Consider the following 18,519-nt stretch of genomic DNA (forward strand, 5'->3'; position numbering starts at 1 on the left):
ATAGACAAGGTCTGACTTTTAAAGACTTGATTGGTTATTTAAAAGAAGAATGCAGAGATAGAGCTGAATCTCCAGTGAGAAATACTAGAAGCAAAGACAGCAGTTATGCATCTAGGCAGTGTACAAAGTCCAAAGAGATGCCTAAGAAAGTGATTTGTTTCAATTGTAACAAAGAAGGACACATTGCAAAGAATTGCAAGGCTCCTAAAGCCAAGAAACCCCACCCCTTTCAGCCAAAAGGGGAAAAGAAGGGGAAATGTGAATGCACATGGTTACTGCAAGAAAGGAATTTAACTGTCCAGAATTGTGAAAATAGACGTAATAAATGGATAATTGATTCTGGAGCGAGCTCCCACTTTTCATATAAAAGGGACTATTTTAATGAGATAAATGATGAAGAAGGATCTGAAATTGAGATTGCAGATGGCAACATTGTTAAAGCAAAAGGTGCAGGTTCCATGAGTCTGAAATGCAATATAAACAATGAATGCATTGAGAACACAATCTCTAGAGTTTTGTATGTACCAGAGCTGAGCTGCAATTTAATCAGCGTGTCCACATTGGACAAGAAAGGTTTCCAGATCACATTTGGAAATGGAGAATGTAAAGTGACTAGAAATGGCAAAGTGTTTGCTCAAGCAAAGCTAATCAATGGTGTATATGAGATTGATCTTTCAGAGAATCAGTCTGCAAAAGTGGCACATTCCAGCCAGAAGGATGAAGCAGATCTGGACCTGTGGCACAGAAGGCTTGGACATAGAGACACCAACGTCATTCTGGATCTACAGAAAAGAGATCTTGTAAGAGGTTTGCAGGTAAAGCAGAGCAACGAAGCTCCAGCAAAGTGCATAAGCTGTATTACTGAGAAGGCTGTAAAACCTTCATTTCCACGTTGTGCAGAACAAAGAAGCAACAAAGTGCTTGACATAGTGCACACTGACATATGTGGACCCATGAACGTTCCCTCACTGGGAAAGAATAGATATATTTTAATATTTCTGGATGACTTTTCAAGATTTTGTGTTGTATATTTCCTCAAAGAGAAGAGTGAGACAGTGGACAAGCTCCAGGAATACATTGCCATGGTCAAGAACAAATTCCAGAGAGCTCCAGCTGTGCTAATGAGCGACAATGGAGGTGAGTACTGCTCAAATGAAATGCAGGCTCTCCTGGCCAAGGAAGGAATTGCACACATAACCACAATTCCTTACACACCACAGCAGAATGCCATAGCTGAGAGAAAGTTTAGGTCCATTATGGACATGACAAGGTGCATGCTAAAGGATGCATGTTTGCCACAGAAGCTGTGGGCCGAAGGAGTGTACACGTCGGTCTATTTGCAGAATAGACTGCCAACTAAAGGTGCAGAGCGCACACCATTTGAACTTTGGCATGGGAAAGCTCCCAATCTGTCCCACATACGTGTGTTTGGAAGTCCGTGTTACTTCCACGTGCCCAAGGAACACAGACACAAGCTTGACTCCAGGGCAAAAGCAGGTATCCTGGTGGGATATGCCTCTGGAGGCAAAGGATACAGAATTATGGACTTACAAACTGGTAAGACAAATGCATACCATGCAGTTTATTTTGATGAATATGGAAAAGTAGACACTAAGAACACTGTTGTGGATTCTTCTGATGTGTCAGAAAGGACTCAAGAGTTTGTATATTTCCCTTTTGAGACCCCACAAAGTAATAATCTGCCTTTAAGTGTTGCAGCGCCCCCTACAGGCGACGCACCAGAAGACGCAGAGGACCAGAACCCTGGCGGCACCAGAGACGAAGAGGAGGACTCAGATGGGGACATGCCTGCGTTGGAGGAGGATGAGGAAGCTGATGCGGTCCCAGAACCAGAGGTCAGACGCTCGTCCAGAACCAACAGAGGTGTCCCACCATTACGGTTGTCCTACTTTGCAGGGTCGGCGTTTCCACAGGAACCTTCCACTTGGGAAGAGATACAGGAGATGCCAGCTGCAGAAGCCAGTCTCTGGAGGAAGGCCGCGCAGGAGGAGATGGATGCACTGCATCAGAACAAGACCTGGACACTCACTGAGCTGCCTCCCGGTAAGAAGGCCATTGGCAGTAAATGGGTTTTCAAGGTTAAGAAGGGGTCAGAAGGAGAAGTGCAGCGCTACAAAGCTAGACTTGTAGCACAGGGATTTTCACAGCATTTTGGTGAAGACTATGATGAAGTTTTTGCACCAACCGTGAGGTACAGCAGCGTAAGAATGCTTTTAAGCATTGCAGCCTCCAAGAAAATGAGGGTGAAACACATAGACATTGCTACCGCTTTTCTACATGGGCAGATTTCTGAAGAAATTTATATGAAACAGCCCAAGGGTTTTGTAAAACCACATGAGGCACATTTAGTGTGCAAACTCCAGAAAGGACTTTATGGACTTAAACAGGCTGCTAGAGCCTGGAACCAGAAGTTGCATAAAATGCTGACGCAACTTGGGTACAAGCAAGGCGACGCTGACAAGTGCTTGTACAGTAAGTCAAATAATGGACAATTCTCATATATCCTAGCATTTGTTGATGACCTGATTATTGCCACAGCAAGTGAGAAAGACTATACACAGATAGTAAAACACCTTAGCAAAGAGGTGGAGGTCAAGGAGCTAGGAGATGTCCAGTACTACCTCGGAATCCAGGTGGAAAGAGAAGAGGACGGCTCATTTCTTCTCAGCCAAAGACAGAAGATCCACGAGCTAATTGAGCACATGCAGATGCAAGACGCACATCCAGTTGCTACACCGATGGCCACTGACTTCCTGAAGAATCAGCAGGATTCAAAGCAGTTGCCAGACAACAATGACTACAGGTCGGCGATTGGTAAACTTTTGTATTTAGTTACCACATGTAGACCTGACTTAGCTAATGCTGTGGGGATTCTTAGCAGAAAAGTGAATTCTCCCACTGAGCATGATTGGGCAGGTGTAAAGAGGGTGGTGCGATATTTGAAGGGTACCATGAATTGTAAATTAAGGTTACCAGCCGTCAGAGACCCTAAGTTGGTTGGGTACACTGATGCGGATTGGGCTGGGGATAATGCTGATTATAAATCAACAAGTGGTCATGTTTTCATGTTTGGGGATGGACCTGTTTCATGGGGCAGTTATAAACAGAGCTGTGTAGCATTATCTTCCACAGAATCAGAATACGTTGCAGCAACAGAAGCCTGCAGAGAGATCGCCTGGCTTGATCAACTCATAAAGGACTTTGGGTTGGTGAGAAAAGGGCCTGTCAGCTTGCTGGAGGACAATCAAAGTTGCCTGAAGCTGACGCAGAGCGAGAAGTTCCTGGCCAGAACAAAACACATTGGGGTTAAATACCACTACATACGCCAGATGAGCCAGGATGGACTTGTGGAACTATCCTACTGCAGCACCCAAGAGATGACTGCTGACATCCTGACTAAACCCCTACCAAGAGAGAGTTTCCAGAATCTACGTGTCAAGCTGGGACTCTGGGTGGTTGAATAAAGTTGTTTATGTTTTGTGTATGTTGTATTGCCTGAGAAGGGGTATGTGGGATGTAAACACAGGAGCAGTCAATGACAACATTCCTAGAGTGTACATGTTAGAACATGGGGAGGGATGTCTGTCTGGCAAGCAGGTAAACTTCCTGGGGACGGACTTCCTCCACATGTGACCAGAGGTGGGTGTGGCCTCACCTGTGCAGGTAATGATAAAAGCACAGGGCAGGCAGCCATTCTCTCTCTTGCCTCTTGCCTCTCTCTGCCATCTTCCTTCCATGAGGAAACATCTAAGGATGCTCTCTTGGCTCCCAGCCAAGAGAGGAGATAAGGGCTATCTTGCTACAAGATAGATTTCTAAGTGTATGTAACCTTTTTAAGCCTGCCTACCTTCTGGGATCATATTGTGAACAGAACGTGAGTAAACTCTTTTATACTTTTATAAAGACTGTGTCGTGTCTTGTATTTTAAGAGGGAACAAAGGGGAAATTACCAGAGTAATTATTATAGAGGTTCTAGCGAACCTGTGCACACGTTACCGTTGCGTACTTAAAGGGGAATGTCTATAAACTCTGCTGATATTTTGGGAACTTGTTAGTACAAGTTGGATAAGGATATAATTAGTCAATATATCCTCTCCTGCACCCCAGAACATTCCCACAAAACCCTCCTCCCACCGCAAGCCCTGGGAACAGAGGAGAAGCCCTTCGCGCCTTGTCCTCCGTTCCCGGACCTCCCACCGCAAGCCTTAGGACAGGTCCGGGAACAGAGGAGAAGGCGCGCTGCGCTTCCCCACTGTCCCCGGAGATTTCCCTATGGGCTTTCGTCTTGCGAAGCAAGCCCATAGGGAAATTCGTCTTGCGAAACCGCTAAAAAATCGGAAAACCCTTTCGTCTTGCGGGTTTTTCGTTTAGCGAGGCATTCGTCTTGCGGGGCACCACTGTATACTCTTCCTTCCTTCATAATTTCCCCTTTCTCCTCTTTCTTATTCGTGCCCTTCTTAAATCTTAGCTCATCTGTAACCAGCCACATTGGTTTCCCTGCTCCAGCCATCCCACAAGTTTCTGTGGGATGTAATCCACTGAGAGCAGGCAAGTGCAACATTCCTTGGATTGCTAGAGAAGACATGTGAAGGAATGTTTGGTCCAGCCAGTCGAAACTTCCTGTTCCTCCTGGCTGGAGCATCCTTCCTTTTGCATGTGATAGAAGGTGGGTGTGGCCTAACCTGTCCAGGTAACAAAAGGACGAGTCACACAGCACACCTCTCTCTTTTTCACTTCCTTTGTCGTTTGACCAGCTTTTAGCGAAGACTCAGCTTCTCAGCTAGCAAAAGCACTGGGATTATTCCCCCATGTGGGGTAGATCCACATGTACATATTTGTAACTAAGTCTGCCTTCAGGGATCCAACTGTGAACTGATGTAAGTAAACTTCTTTTATTGACTTTGAATAAGATTGTGGTGTCTTTATTCTTTTAAGAGGGATTCAAGGGAACTTACCAGGAACGTAATAATAGTGAGAGGCTTACACAAGCCTGCAACCAGCTATCGGCTGTGTGTGTAAAAAGGGGAATGTAAACTCTGCTAAGTAAAGGAACTTGCTAGTGCACATTATGAAGGATATTAATAAACAATAGCTTCCAGCCCCAGTGTGGGTCTCAGCTTCAGCCAGGTAGGGTGTACCTGCCTTACCTGCTGCCGATGGCATGGTTTTGACCTTTTCTGGTTCTGCTCCTGCTGTAGTCTTGCATTCCTGCTATGGTGCTAAGCTTTTTAGTGTTTCGAATGAAGCCCCAGAAGGATGCTTGCTGGAGAATCATAGAAGAGTTGGAAGGGACCCTGAGGATCATCTAATAACAACCCCCTGCAATGCAGGAATACGCAGCTGCCCCATACGGGGATGGAACCTGCAACCTTGGCATTGTCAGCACCACGCTCTAATCAGCTGAGAGATCCATGCATGGAGGTGAGGTATCATTTAAAAGTAAAGAGTCCATCTGCATGGTGCTACTCACCACAATGCTGGAGGGTGACCCAGGGACGCTGGAGCCCCGGGAAGAGCAGAGGCTCCCTGGGGACGTCAGCTGGTGCTGGAGAGAGGGGAAAAGACACAAGTCAGATGGGAGGTGACAAGCAAAGAACTCCTTTCTCATCTCTTGACAGCAGCAGGCCAGGGTGGTATTGCCAAATCCTGGAAGGCCTTTGATCTTAATAATTTGGATTGCTGGTGTTCAAGGGTTTGGCAAACCGCCCTTCTTTAAAAAAAAATAATAAAAAAATTATTGACTGTTTTCACATAACAAATGATTCCAGAAAATAACCTTCATTATATTTCCCCCTCCCCCCTCCCTCCCCCCTACGACTTCCGTCAGCTCCTCTCTCTGATTTTTTAACACATATTATTCTCTATAATAATATGTTATAAAATGTAAAGATTCTCAAGGTATCCATCTATTATATTAGCAACAATAAGTTTGTGTATGTTTATTCGGCAAACCGCCCTTCTTGAAAAGATATCCCCTAAACCAGTGGTGCCCAAACTTTTTTCAAAGAGGGCCAGATTTAATGAAGTGAAGGGCTAAACAAAGTTGTTGACTTTGTTGTTTTAGGGTTGAAGTTCTTGGGGTTTTTTAGGATTTAGGTTTTGGAGGTATTTTTAGGATTTTACCCCAGGGGCCGGATCAAACCTACCGGTGGGCCGGATTAACCCCCGAAACAGACTTTAGAAATGCCTGCCCTAAACTAAACGTACCTAAAGAGCCGAGCTCAAATAACCTTTTAAAATATACAGTCTATATATGACATGATGTTATTTCTTATACAGCGCCATCAGTACATGCAAGTGTCTGGCTCACTTAAGACTAAAAAGGACCTTTGTTCTAAGGAATGGTGGAACTCACAGGTGGAGAAGGCTTATATTTTTAACAAATCTTTGCTATTTCTAAAGGGAACCTTTGTATGAGTTAATACTTTATTATCCCTTTGGAGCTGTCCTTCCAGACTGTGGTGCTTTACGGTTTAAATATTTGATTCTTTGTTTTTCCTTTCTCTTTGTTATGTTTGTAGGGTTGTTGTTTTCTTGGTTAGCAAATCAATATTTTTTTTTTAAATCAGGGAACTGACTCAGATGGGGAGGAGGCTCCTCCACCAAGGGGGCAATACTAGAGCAGGCATTATCAACCTGATACCATGTAGGAGATGGGGGGGCGGGGCGGAAGAGTTTTATGTTGAAGGATGGGGAAAAAAGAATCAGGCGTCTTGCCTCTTTGCTTTGTGGAGCCCTTGATGCACAGTCTAAATTAGTGCTCCGAAACACTCTAAAAAGGATGCCATTTTAAGGAAGGGGCACTGGGTGTGGACCGGCAGGTGGAGATTGACAGCAGTCACCTTATCCAGGGCAGCAGCCCATCAACAGCCACCAGGTGGCGCCGCTTCCCTACAGACCAGAATGTGTGGCCAAAAATTAGAACAGCTGCATTTGCAAGGGCTTTATGGCCATTCGAGAAGCTTCTTCCTCCCCATTAAATGTCTCTACACACACACACACACACACACACACACACACACACACACAGCGTTAGTGCATGAGAACAACACCTCTGGCCTTGTATTTGTCTCCACTGAAATCCCATTGCAATCCATTGCAATTGTGGCAACCAGCAAATCCATCTGCCTGCCTCTTTCCTAGCGGCCCTGCCACCAGCCCTGAGGCGTGGGAGGAGGAAGAGGAGAAGGGGAACCCCAGTTGTGGCTCATGGGGTGCCTTTTGGCCCCCCAGATATTGCTGATTAAAGGTGGCTGCTGCCCCAATGCCAAAAGGGAAGGGACTCTCTACTTTGGGGACTCCATGAAGGGGTAGCCTTCTTCCTCTTTTCCACCTGTATTTATGGAAAAGCAGGGTGGGAGGTTTCTACTGTGGAGGCTTGTGGGCAACGATTCATGTTCCCTCCCTAACGGCAGAAGGTATTGACCTCCCCATAAGATGCTTGGAAATTCTAATTTTTGTCCTCACTGCTGTTGAGTTTTGTTCCGTTTTTGATGGAACTGTTAATCTACTGATCAATCTGTGCTTGTACAGTGTGACCTCGGGTTACATACACTTCAGGTTACATACACTTCAGGTTACAGACTCTGCTAACCCAGAAATAGTACCTCGGGTTAAGAACTTTGCTTCAGGATGAGAACAGAAATTGTGTTCCAGTGGCGCAGCGGCAGCAGGAGGCCCCATTTGCTAAAGTGGTGCTTCAGGTTAAGAACAGTTTCAGGTTAACAACAGACCTCCAGAACGAATTAAGTACTTAACCCGAGGTACCACTGTATATTGTTTTCCTGCATATTTGTATTGTTATTTCATTTCATTTCTCTGGGCTGTGGGGTTAAAATATTCAACGAAGATCATTTTCTTCGCCTTTCCAGACTTTGGACTCCCATGAAACTTCCAAGGTCGGGGGGGGGGGGCTAATTTCACTGATGGGTTGTTAAAAATAGGTCAGTTCAGCTGCAGAAGCACCAGCACAGGGGGACATCATCACAACACACAAAGAAACAGGCCAAGCGCAATCTGCTCGGCTTCCCTCCAACTTCCAACAACAGAGACCAGGGTGGGGGCAGCAAAGGAAATTCCTGTGATGTATAATGAAGGGGAAAGAGGAGGAAGAAAGGAAGGGGTGTCTGTTATCAGAGGCCAAAAGGAGAATTTTGCAAGGGGAGGAAAGGTTAAAAATTTGTGTGTGTGTAAATTCATGCCAAATGTGCAGAACTCTATGGAAAAAATGTTGGATGTCAGGCTAAAAGGGAACTTCTAATAAAATGTTTCTGTTCCAGACACTGGAGAGACCTGTCAGGAGTAAGCATGGACCAATGGTACCAAATAGTATGGGAAACAGCCTTACTAGAAAAATTAACCAATAAACTGAAACTGACACGGGGACAAAGAGAAGAAGACGCCTTCTTTATCACCTACACAGCCCAACAAGACAATGACAAAAATCCACCAACAGCATGCAAATCAATATGGCTAACCTGATCCAAAACACCCACCCAACCCCACTCACACACGAAAACAAAGACCACCACAGCCAACCACAAATGAACAGCCACACCCTAGGCCAACCCCAACCTCTCTCACCGCCAAAGGAACACAAGCGAACAGCAGAGAACCTGCACCAGCAACGCTGACACCAAACCCTACATACATTAAGTAAAATAGAAACATCCCCCTTTTCTTCCTAATGTCTCAACAAATGAAACTGGTTTGTAAAAATGTTACATGGGGGGGGGGGATACAAGAGAGAGATATTGCAAACACTTTTGTAAATCAAGAAAATCTTTAATAATAATAATAAAATATGTAGTAAAACGTTTCTTTTCAGTGACACAAAAGGAAGTCCTTCATGCAGTGCATGGTTAAACTATGGAACTCCCTGCCACTGGAGGCAGTGATGGCCACCAGTCTAGAGGGCTTTAAAAGAGGATTAGACAAATTCATGGAGGAGAGCGCTATCGATGGCTACTAGCCAGGATGACTGCTCTGCATCCACAATTCGAGGCAGCAATGCTTCTGAAGACCAGAGGATTGAAACTACAAGAGAGGCCAACACTCTTTTCTTGCATCCTGCTTGCAAGGTTTCTCACGGGCGTCTCGTAAGCCAGTATGAGAGCAGGATGCTGGACTAAACTTGGCCTGACCCAGCACATTACATGGCAGAAGACTGAATGCAATCGCAGCTCCACCTTCCTGCATGGCTGCCAATAGATTAAAGGCTTGCATATGAGTTCATTAGGTAAAGGTAAAGGGACCCCTGACCATTAAGTCCAGTCGTGGCCGACTCTGAGGTTGCGGCGCTCATCTCGCTTTATTGGCCGAGGGAGCCGTCGTACAGCTTCCGGGTCATGTGGCCAGCATGACTAAGCTGCTTCTGGTGAACCAGAGCAGCGCACAGAAACGCCATTTACCTTCCCGCCAGAGCGGTACCTATTTATCTACTTGCACTTTGACGTGCTTTCGAACTGCTAGGTGGGCAGGAGCAGGGACCGAGCAACGGGAGCTCACCCTGTTGCAGGGATTCGAACCGCCGACTTCTGATCGGCAAGCCCAGAGGCTCTGTGGTTTAACCCACAGCGCCACCCATGTCCCTATGAGTGCATTATTATTTTTAATTAAAAAAAAATCCGCTTTTGTCTTCCGTACATGCACAGCAGCAGCTGCAGGAAAGAAAGTCAATGCCACTCATTGGGGCGAAACGGAAATTTGCATTGGCCATGCAGGCAGCGTATTGAAAAGCCGTTTCCAGCAAGGATTCCCTTCCAGCAGGCACAGTAAACTCTGGCTTTGTCACAAATATACATTTGTATTCCCTCCTGCCAATCAGATGGGTTGCTGTGTGTCCCCAAAGCGCTGTTTTCTGGGCAGAGCTGCTGACTGTTCCAGCCCCCTTGCAAATGTGCCACCAAAGGGGACTGGAGACTGACTGATAAGATTCTTGGCTATCCAGTCGGGGACAGAAACAGAAAACCTTTCTTAGAACCGGCTAAACATCACAAAGCCCAGAGCGAGCCGGCTGCCAAGTTTCACTGCTTGGATGTTAAAAAGCAGGGTGGGGAGGGGCACACTTTAAAGCCAGTCTGCGAGATGGGGCAGTCTTTTTAAAATGTTTCAAGTGAATACCTCGTTTGGCCTACAATATAATCCTACAAAAAGAATTGCGGAATAGATTGCTTTTTTTGGATCCAAGATATCTGGCCATGCTTCGTAGCAGTCAAATTACAAAACAGAATACAGTGGTACCTCGGGTCACATACGCTTCAGGTTACATACGCTTCAGGTTACAGAGTCCGCTAACCCAGAAATAGTACCTCAGGTTAAGAACTTTACCTCAGGATGAGAACAGAAATCGTGTGGTGGCAGCGGGAGGCCCCATTAGCTAAAGTGGTGTTTCAGGTTAAGAACAGACCTCCGGAACAAATTAAGTACTTAACCCGAGGTACCACTTTAAAACCCTCCACATCTGACATTTGATCAGTGACTTCCATTTTAATGCAGCCTCGGTCATTTATTTCCTTCCTTTGGCAGCAAGCCCGTGGTAGCAGGGGGCTGGACTAGATGTCCCTCAGAGTCCCTTCCAACTATTCTATGCATCGCCCCCCAAAAGAGGACACCCATTTATGCAGGCTAATTTGTAAGTGTAAGTGCAAAACTATAAATAAGTACTATGGCTGAGAGAAAACTGAAGGGGCATTGCCTCACCGTAGTGGAAAAGACTGTGACCTCTTTTAACTAAACATCAGGAATAACTTTTTGACTGTAAGAGCCGTTTGACAGTGGAATGGACTCCCTTGGAGGTTTCTAAACAGAGGTTGGGAGGGGAGGGCATCTGTCACAGATTATTTAGTGGTGACCGGTGCCGAATTTACATATAAGCTAAACAAGCTATAGCTTAGGGCCCCTCTCTCCTGGGGCTCCCCAAAAGATTAAAGGAAAAACAACAACTGGATGTACATTTCCAAAATGTAAGATTAAAAAGAAATAAAATAATACCTACATTCAGCAATCGTGTTTTGTGTTGTGTAGGCTCCTATGACGTAAGTCATGGGCCCCGCCTGCTATCCTGCTCACTCAAGTATCACTGGTTTGCTCCTTTCTATATATAGGGTGCCTCCATTCTGCATGGATGGGTTGCATGGCAACATGTGCAAATGGCTTTAGATACCTGTTAGGTCCATAAATTAATAATAATAATAATAATAATAATAATAATTTATTATTTGTACCCCGCCCATCTGGCTGGGTTTCCCCAGCCACTCTGGGCGGCTTCCAACAAAGATGAAAAATACACTAAAATGTCACATATTAAAAACTTCCCTGAACAGGGCTGCCTTCGGATGTCTTCTGAATGTCAGGTAGTTGTTTATCGCTTTGACATCTGATGGGAGGGCGTTCCACAGGGCAGGCGCCACTACCAAGAAGGCCCTCTGCCTGGTTCCCTGTAACTTGGCCTCTCGCAGTGAGGGAACCACCAGAAGGCCCTCGGTGCTGGACCTCAGTGTCTGGGCAGAACGATGGGGGAGGAGACACTCCTTCGGGTATACTGGGATGAGGCCGTTTAGGGCTTTAAAGGTCAGCACCAACACTTTGAATTGTGCTCGGAAACGTACTAGGAGCCAATGTAGGTCTTTCCAGTTTGGTGTTATATGGTCTCGGCGGCCGCTCCCAGTCACCAGTTTAGCTGCCGCATTCTGGATTAGTTGTAGTTTCCGGGTCACCTTCAAAGGTAGCCCCACGTAGAGCGCATTGCAGTAGTCCAAGCGGGAGATAACCAGAGCATGCACCACTCTGGCGAGACAGTCCGCAGGCAGATAGGGTCTCAGCCTACATACCAGATGGAGCTGGTAAACATATATAGCATATATTAACACAAATAACAGTGACAATTTGTTGTTGACAAAGGACAGCTGAAGATTTAAAGGGACCCATCACCTTCAGTAGCTTAGGGCTTCATCAAACCTAAATCCATCCCTGGTGGTGATTCCTGCATTGCAGAGATTTGGAATAAATGAACCTTGGTCATTTTATAATTCCATCTGCCGTCCAAGTGCTGCTTCCTGCGAATGAGGAACTTTACGTGTTGCCCCCGCCCCTCCACAAACACATACAGATTCTCTCCCTTCTTTGGGTCATCTTCAAACTGAGGTTTTACCTGACAGTCCTCCAAACAGAGGACTGTCCTCTGTCCCAAAGGACACACAGCCCCTGTATTTCTGCCTCACATCATTCTGCAGTCAGATTTTATTCCAACATGACAAACAGATAATTGCCTTTTCTTCCCAGAAGAGAGCTTGTTTCACAATTGCAAGTCCCCACAGATGTGGAGCCTGTTCCCTAACAATATAAGCCACACCTCACACCTCCCAACCCTTAAGCAGGTGTTCCTTTATTACCCCTGGGGGTTTGTGATTATTATCATCATTGCAAGTATTAATCTTGCGGCAGTTATCAAACTTCCTCCGAGATCTGTGAACATTCTCCTTACAGCATCCTCAATGTAACCTAACAGAAGCCCTCCTGGACCACCAGAAAATCATGGAGTATAGAAGGGTTTTTTTGCAGTGCCTGGCTGATTTATAAAAATACATCTGCAGTGATACCAACCTCTTCGACAGCTCCAAGATTCTGCATAATTTTTCCTTTTTTCACTAGTCTGTCACAGAGAAGTGGGAAGAAGGCTTAGCAAGTGTCCCTGCTGGACTGAGCTTTTCAGTGTCCATGGAATCATGGAAAGGTGGAACTGGAAGGGATCCCAAAAGTGATCAAGCCCAAACCCCTGCGATGCAGGAATGAAGTTGCCATCTATTGCAATCCTGTCAGCCTGTGCCTGAATGAGCCAACCTGACCCCATTTCTAAAGGACAGAGCTGCCTTTGCTTCACACCAGACATGGAATGTGTTTCAGTGCTGGCTCTGTTAGTCCTACCGCCTTAAATCGTAAACCAGTGCCCCCACCCGAATGTCCTGGCTAAGCTTCCTATGAATATACAGCCAAAACTGGAGTTAGTAGCCAGCCTGACTCCATGCTTTGTTTTCTGCCACTCACTTGCTGATTATCTCAGCCATGGCAAACATTTCAAGGTAGAAGTTTATTTTTCTCTTTTCCCTTACTCCACTGCAATTCTACAGCCTTTTTTTGTTTATCAATAAGTCTATCTTCTTCATCACAGAAACCTGATCTGGGGGTATTTGATCTGACCTTTTCTTCACGTTTTCATCTTTTTAGCCAAGCTAACCACAGAGCCTAGGGCTTGCTGATCAGAAGGTCGGTGGTTCGAATCCCCGCGACGAGGTGAGTTCCCATTGCTCAGTCCCTGCTCCTGCCCACCTAGCAGTTCGAAAGCACAGCAAAGTGCAAGTAGATAAATAGGTACCGCTCTGGCAGGGAAGAAAACAGCATTTCCATGCACTGCTCTGGTTCGCCAGAAGTGGCTTAGTCATGCTGGCCACATGACCCAGAAAAACTGTCTGCAGACAAACGCCGGCTCCCTCAGCCTATAGAGCGAGATGAGCGCCACAACCCCAGAGTCGTCTGCGACAGGACCTAACGGTCAGGGGTCCCTTTACCTTTACCAAGAGAGCACACGGCAGTCTTTGCCAGCTATGTTGGCTGGGGCTGATGGGAGCTGCCATTCACAACATCTGGAGGGCACCAGGTTGGGGAAGGATGGAGCGAGCTAAGCCTCAAGGGGTGCTGGGTGGCTGGAGACTGGGATGCTCCATGCATCAGCCATCTCCCCCCTTTAATGCACCCTCCTGCGTGTGAATTCTGGAGTGAATTTAATCTCAGCAAAGACACTGGAGCCTCTGATCAAATTCAGTTCATCAGGTGAAATCACAGACTTCTGGGATGTCACTAACATGCCACTTAAAAAAAAAATCCCTTCATCGACTTGATAAAATATCAACAAAGGGTGTTGGCTCTTTCTTCCAAAAATATTTCCAAATGGGTGTTGGAATCTGTTTTACTAGAACTGCTCCCCCAGTTTGCATATTTCTGCTGAGCAGAACAGAAACCCATTGATCATTCTGCAAATATTCTACAGCCACCTTTTGAAGGACATGAATCCTGGCAAGAGGGTTTTCAAATTTCACAGAGTCCGAAGGGACCTTGCAGGCCACCCCATTCAACCACCCTGCTCAGCGCAGGAAACAGAGAAGGAGATTTAGTGCCATTTACCGTAATTAGATCCCTGGTCACATCACAGCCTTCCCTGTAGTGCTGTAACTCAGCTTCTAATTTTCAGGTACTGAAAGAACCTGATGCGTAGACTGATTATTACATTCAGTGAAGTTAAAGAGAAGATGAATACAGAGCAAGTAACCCCTTTCCCCTCAGTCAACCTTGCAACCACATGTTTCCTTCACAAAGGCAAAAGTTGTTGCTGCTGTTGCAGATCTGCTAAGACAGTCCTTCCTCAGTCTGGAAGGCGTCAAAATGAATGGCCACCCTAATGTTAAGAGTGAAGGCGCCTGAGCTCAACCTCTCCTTAGATTAGCCATAGATTTTAAATTAAATAAAAAATAGCTTGCAGAATCTTGTCTTAGGCTTTCTTGAGAATCCAAACACAAACTTGTTACAACTAATCCAGAATGCGGCAACTAGACTGGTGACTGAGAGTGGCCGCCAAGACCACATAACACTGGTCTTGAAAGACCTACATTGGCTCCCAGTACGTTTCCGAGCGCAATTCAAAGTGTTGGTGCTGACCTTTAAAGCCCTAAACGGTCTCGGTCCAGTATACCTGAAGGAGCGTCTCCACCTCCATCGTTCTGCCCGGACACTGAGGTCCAGCGCTGAGGGCCTTCTGGCGGTTCCCTTACTGTGAGAAGCCAAGTTACAGGGAACCAGGCAGAGGGCCTTCTCGGTAGTGGCACCCGTCCTGTGGAATGCCCTCCCACCAGATGTCAAAGAGAAATATAACTACCAGACTTTTAGAAGACATAGCTTTTAATGTTTAATAGGTTATTGTATTTTAGTGTTCTGTTGGTAGCCGCCCTGAGTGGTTGGGGAAACCCAGCCAGATGGGCGGGGTATAAATAATAAATCCTATTCTATTCTTGTTAATGTTGCATCACTTTTTAGCTCTTCCACCCCACTTCACAGACCATCTTCTCCTGTTTATTAACAACGGCACAATGATGTTGTTGCATCATGTCTGGGATGAAACAGGTCACTTTTAGGAGACTTCTGAGACAGTTTGGCCCTGTCAAACTCAAAACATTGACACCCAGACAGTGGTGGACCTACATTTTGGGGGCCCAGAAGCTTGCATTGTCATGGGGGCCCCTTCGCAACCATCATCGGCGTCTGGATAACCCCTGCTGTCATCTTCAGTGGGGCTGTCCCAAAACAGAACACCACACTTTTACAACATCTGTGCTACTGAATGCCAAGCTGATATGACAACTGCGGCTTTAACCAGAAATACTTTAATAAATATATTGGCCCAGCACTGGAGACACATTCCTGTTTCACTTCAAAGGGATGGCAGTTAGCAGCTGCAGAAAAAGTGATGCAGTAGAACGGACAACTCAGAGGCATAAAATCCAAAACATCACTCTGTTATTTGGTTTCCGTTTGTCAAATTTGTTTTGGAGACCACAGGGGGCAGGCCTCCCCCACAGATCTTTATCATCTATTGTGGACTGGTATTATTCCTAAACACTTTTGGCCTTTAGGTTAAAAATGTATGAATTACCTCTTTTGGCAATTCTACATCCTGTGCTGTTTCTACATCTTATCTATTTTTGTGTCTTCTGGTTACTTCAGTTCTGCCAACACCCTCCTATTTGTCAAGAAAGCAGCACTGGGGCTAAGATCACAGTGAATTTTTGTTATGTATGTTGTGTTTGTTCTTAGGTATTTTTTGTTTGCCCTGAGGAAAATTTAAATAACAATCCATTTGTTTATTTTAAAATGAATAAATATAGTAAATTAATATGAAGGAGGGGCAGGAAGTAGGGAAACTTGTGTGAAAATCACTCAGATTCAAGAAGATGCATTTTAATTCTGCTGGATCTAACTTTTGGCCTGAGCCCCTGGGAAAGGAAAGGGTGGCTGCCCACAATCTCTCCAGTGGTACCCAATTTGCCAGGACTTGCCATGCGATGGACTCGGGAGCCATCACAATTTCTGCACCAAAGTTGTTTTGCCTACTGCTGCCCACAACCTGGTTTCCTAGAGATAATAATAATAATAATAATAATAATAATAATAATAATAATAATAATAAAAAAATTTTATTTATACCCCGCCCATCTGGCTGAGTGTCCCCAGCCACTCTGGGCAGCTCCCAATCAAGTGTTAAAAACAATACAGCATTAAATATTAAAAACTTCCCTAAACAGGGCTGCCTTCAGATGTCTTTTAAAGACAGGATAGCTGCTTAGTTCCTTCACATTCCACAGGGCGGGCGCCACTACCGAGAAGGCCCTCTGTCTGGTTCCCTGCAACCACACTTCTCGCAAAGAGGGAACCGCCAGAAGGCCCTCGGTGCTGGATCTCAGTGTCTGGGCTGAATGATGGGGGTGGAAACGCTCCTTCAGGTATACAGGACCGAGGCCATTTAGGGCTTTAAAGGTCAGCGCCAACACTTTGAATTGTGATCGGAAACGTACTAGGAGCCAATGCAGATCTCTCAGGACCGGTGTTATGTGGTCCCAGTGGCCACTCCCAGTCACCAGTCTAGCTCCCGCATTCTGGATTAGTTGTAGTTTCCGGGTCACCTTCAAAGGTAGCCCCATGTAGAGATCATTGCAGTAGTCCAAGTGGAAGATAACCAGAGCATGCACCACTCTGGAGAGACAGATCCCCTCCTCACCCCATAATGACAGCCCCACAGAACCCATGGAACCCGTTTCCCAGGGCAGGCCCAGACCAGACCAGCTTGGTTACCTTCTGTAGTTTCTCCATTCAGTCTCCTGCTTGAAGGTCCAACTCATTCACCAAGTTCTGTCCAAGGAGAAGGAGGCAGGTTACATTAGAAGGAGCAGATTCTCACAGGGCCAGTTTCTCCAGAAGTGCCTTGCCCAACTGGGTGCCTTCTAGATGTTTTGAACCAACTCTTATCTTCCCCAGACAGCAGGGCCTTGATGCTATCAGCCCCACAGCATCGTACAGGGCTGTTGGGAGTTGAAGTCCAAAACAGCCTGTCCTATAAGGTTCCTCTTGTCATCACTTTGGAACAGCCAAGGGGAGCAGTCTGCCTCCATCCCACCCCCGTCCGACTGACAGGTCACATCCTGGGAAATCACAGCCAAGCAGGCAGCAGCTGAAATCTCTCAGCCTCATTTTCCCATCGGTAAAATGGAATGGCAGTGACTTTCCCGAGTTATTCAGAATTATACTGGGAAAATGAACGGGATAAAAAGAGAACCACGTTCACCACTTTGAGCTTGTGGAGAAATAGGTGGGATGGAAATGGAATAAATAACAAATTAATAAAAGGCTCCATGTGGATTAAAGGCGATGCAAAAGCTATGAATGACATGCAGCACCTCCTCTCTCTCTTTCTCTGTTAAAGCATCCTAAAAAGGGATCGCCATACAGCACATTTTGCATTACTCTACTCCCATCGTTCTGCCTGGACACTGAGGTCCAGCGCCAAGGGCTTTCTGGCGGTTCCCTCATTGCGAGAAGCAAAGCTACAGGGAACCAGGCAGAGGGCCTTCTCAGTAGTGGCACCTGCCCTGTGGAACGCCCTCCCATCAGATGTCAAAGAGATAAACAACTACCTGACATTTAGAAGACATCTGAAGGCAGCCCTGTTTAGGGAAGTTTTTAATGTGTGACATTTTAATGCATTTTTTATCTTTGTTGGAAGCCGCCCAGAGTGGCTGGGGAAATTCAGCCAGATGGGTGGGGTATAAATAAAATATTATTATTATTATTATTATTATTATTATTATTATTATTATTGACCATCATGAATATTTAAAGGGACACTGTCCCTTTAAAGCTGAGGGCTCCTGATCATTTGACAATGGGGCAAAAAGCAAAGCTGGCTGGATACTCTGGCGCATCCAGTTTTCTCATGGCCATGTTCCCTCCCTCCCTCCCTCCCTAAATGTGCTTCATCTTTCCAGGCCCTTTGACTCCTTGACAAATTGGAGGAAAGGCAACGAGTCACGGCACAGAGAAAGTAGGTAGGGAAGAGGTTTCTTCCCTCTCTCCTAATGCTAGAACTGGTGGGATAAAAACAAAACATTTCTTCACACAGCAGTGACAGCACCCAGTTAAACTATGGAACTCCCTCCCACTGGAGGCAGTGGGGAGAAGACTATCGATGGCCACAGTGATCCATGCAACGGTCACCTCCAGGCTTGACTACTGTAATTCGCTCTACGTGGGGCTGCCCTTGAAGCTGTCCCAGAAACTCCAGCGGGTGCAGAATGCTGCAGCGAGGCTCCTCACGGGGTCTCTGCCATGGGAGCATATTCACCCAGTGCTTTTCCAGCTGCACTGGCTCCCGGTGGAGTACAGGGTCAGGTTCAAGGT

The 18,519-nt window shown here is 46.0% G+C and overlaps 1 protein-coding gene across 6 annotated transcripts in view; it reads right to left on the reverse strand.

The window, feature by feature from the left end:
• The window catches only part of DMTN (dematin actin binding protein), a 68,125-nt gene that overhangs the window by 22,025 nt on the left and 27,581 nt on the right, over positions 1-18,519 (reverse strand). For all 6 annotated transcript variants that reach the window (XR_014567599.1, XR_014567600.1, XR_014567601.1 and 3 more), the window contains exons 3-4: positions 16,918-16,974; positions 5,492-5,566 (exon numbers count right to left, since the gene is read on the reverse strand). Coding sequence is in view for 3 of the 6 variants with exons in the window: in XM_083753374.1 (XP_083609500.1) it covers positions 5,492-5,566; positions 16,918-16,935 (93 nt within the window). In the remaining 3 variants the exon portion in view is untranslated. The remainder of the gene's footprint in view (positions 1-5,491; positions 5,567-16,917; positions 16,975-18,519) is intronic.

This window comes from Podarcis gaigeae (assembly GCF_964106915.1).
Source record: "Podarcis gaigeae genome assembly, chromosome: 8".
NCBI lineage: Eukaryota > Metazoa > Chordata > Lepidosauria > Squamata > Lacertidae > Podarcis > Podarcis gaigeae.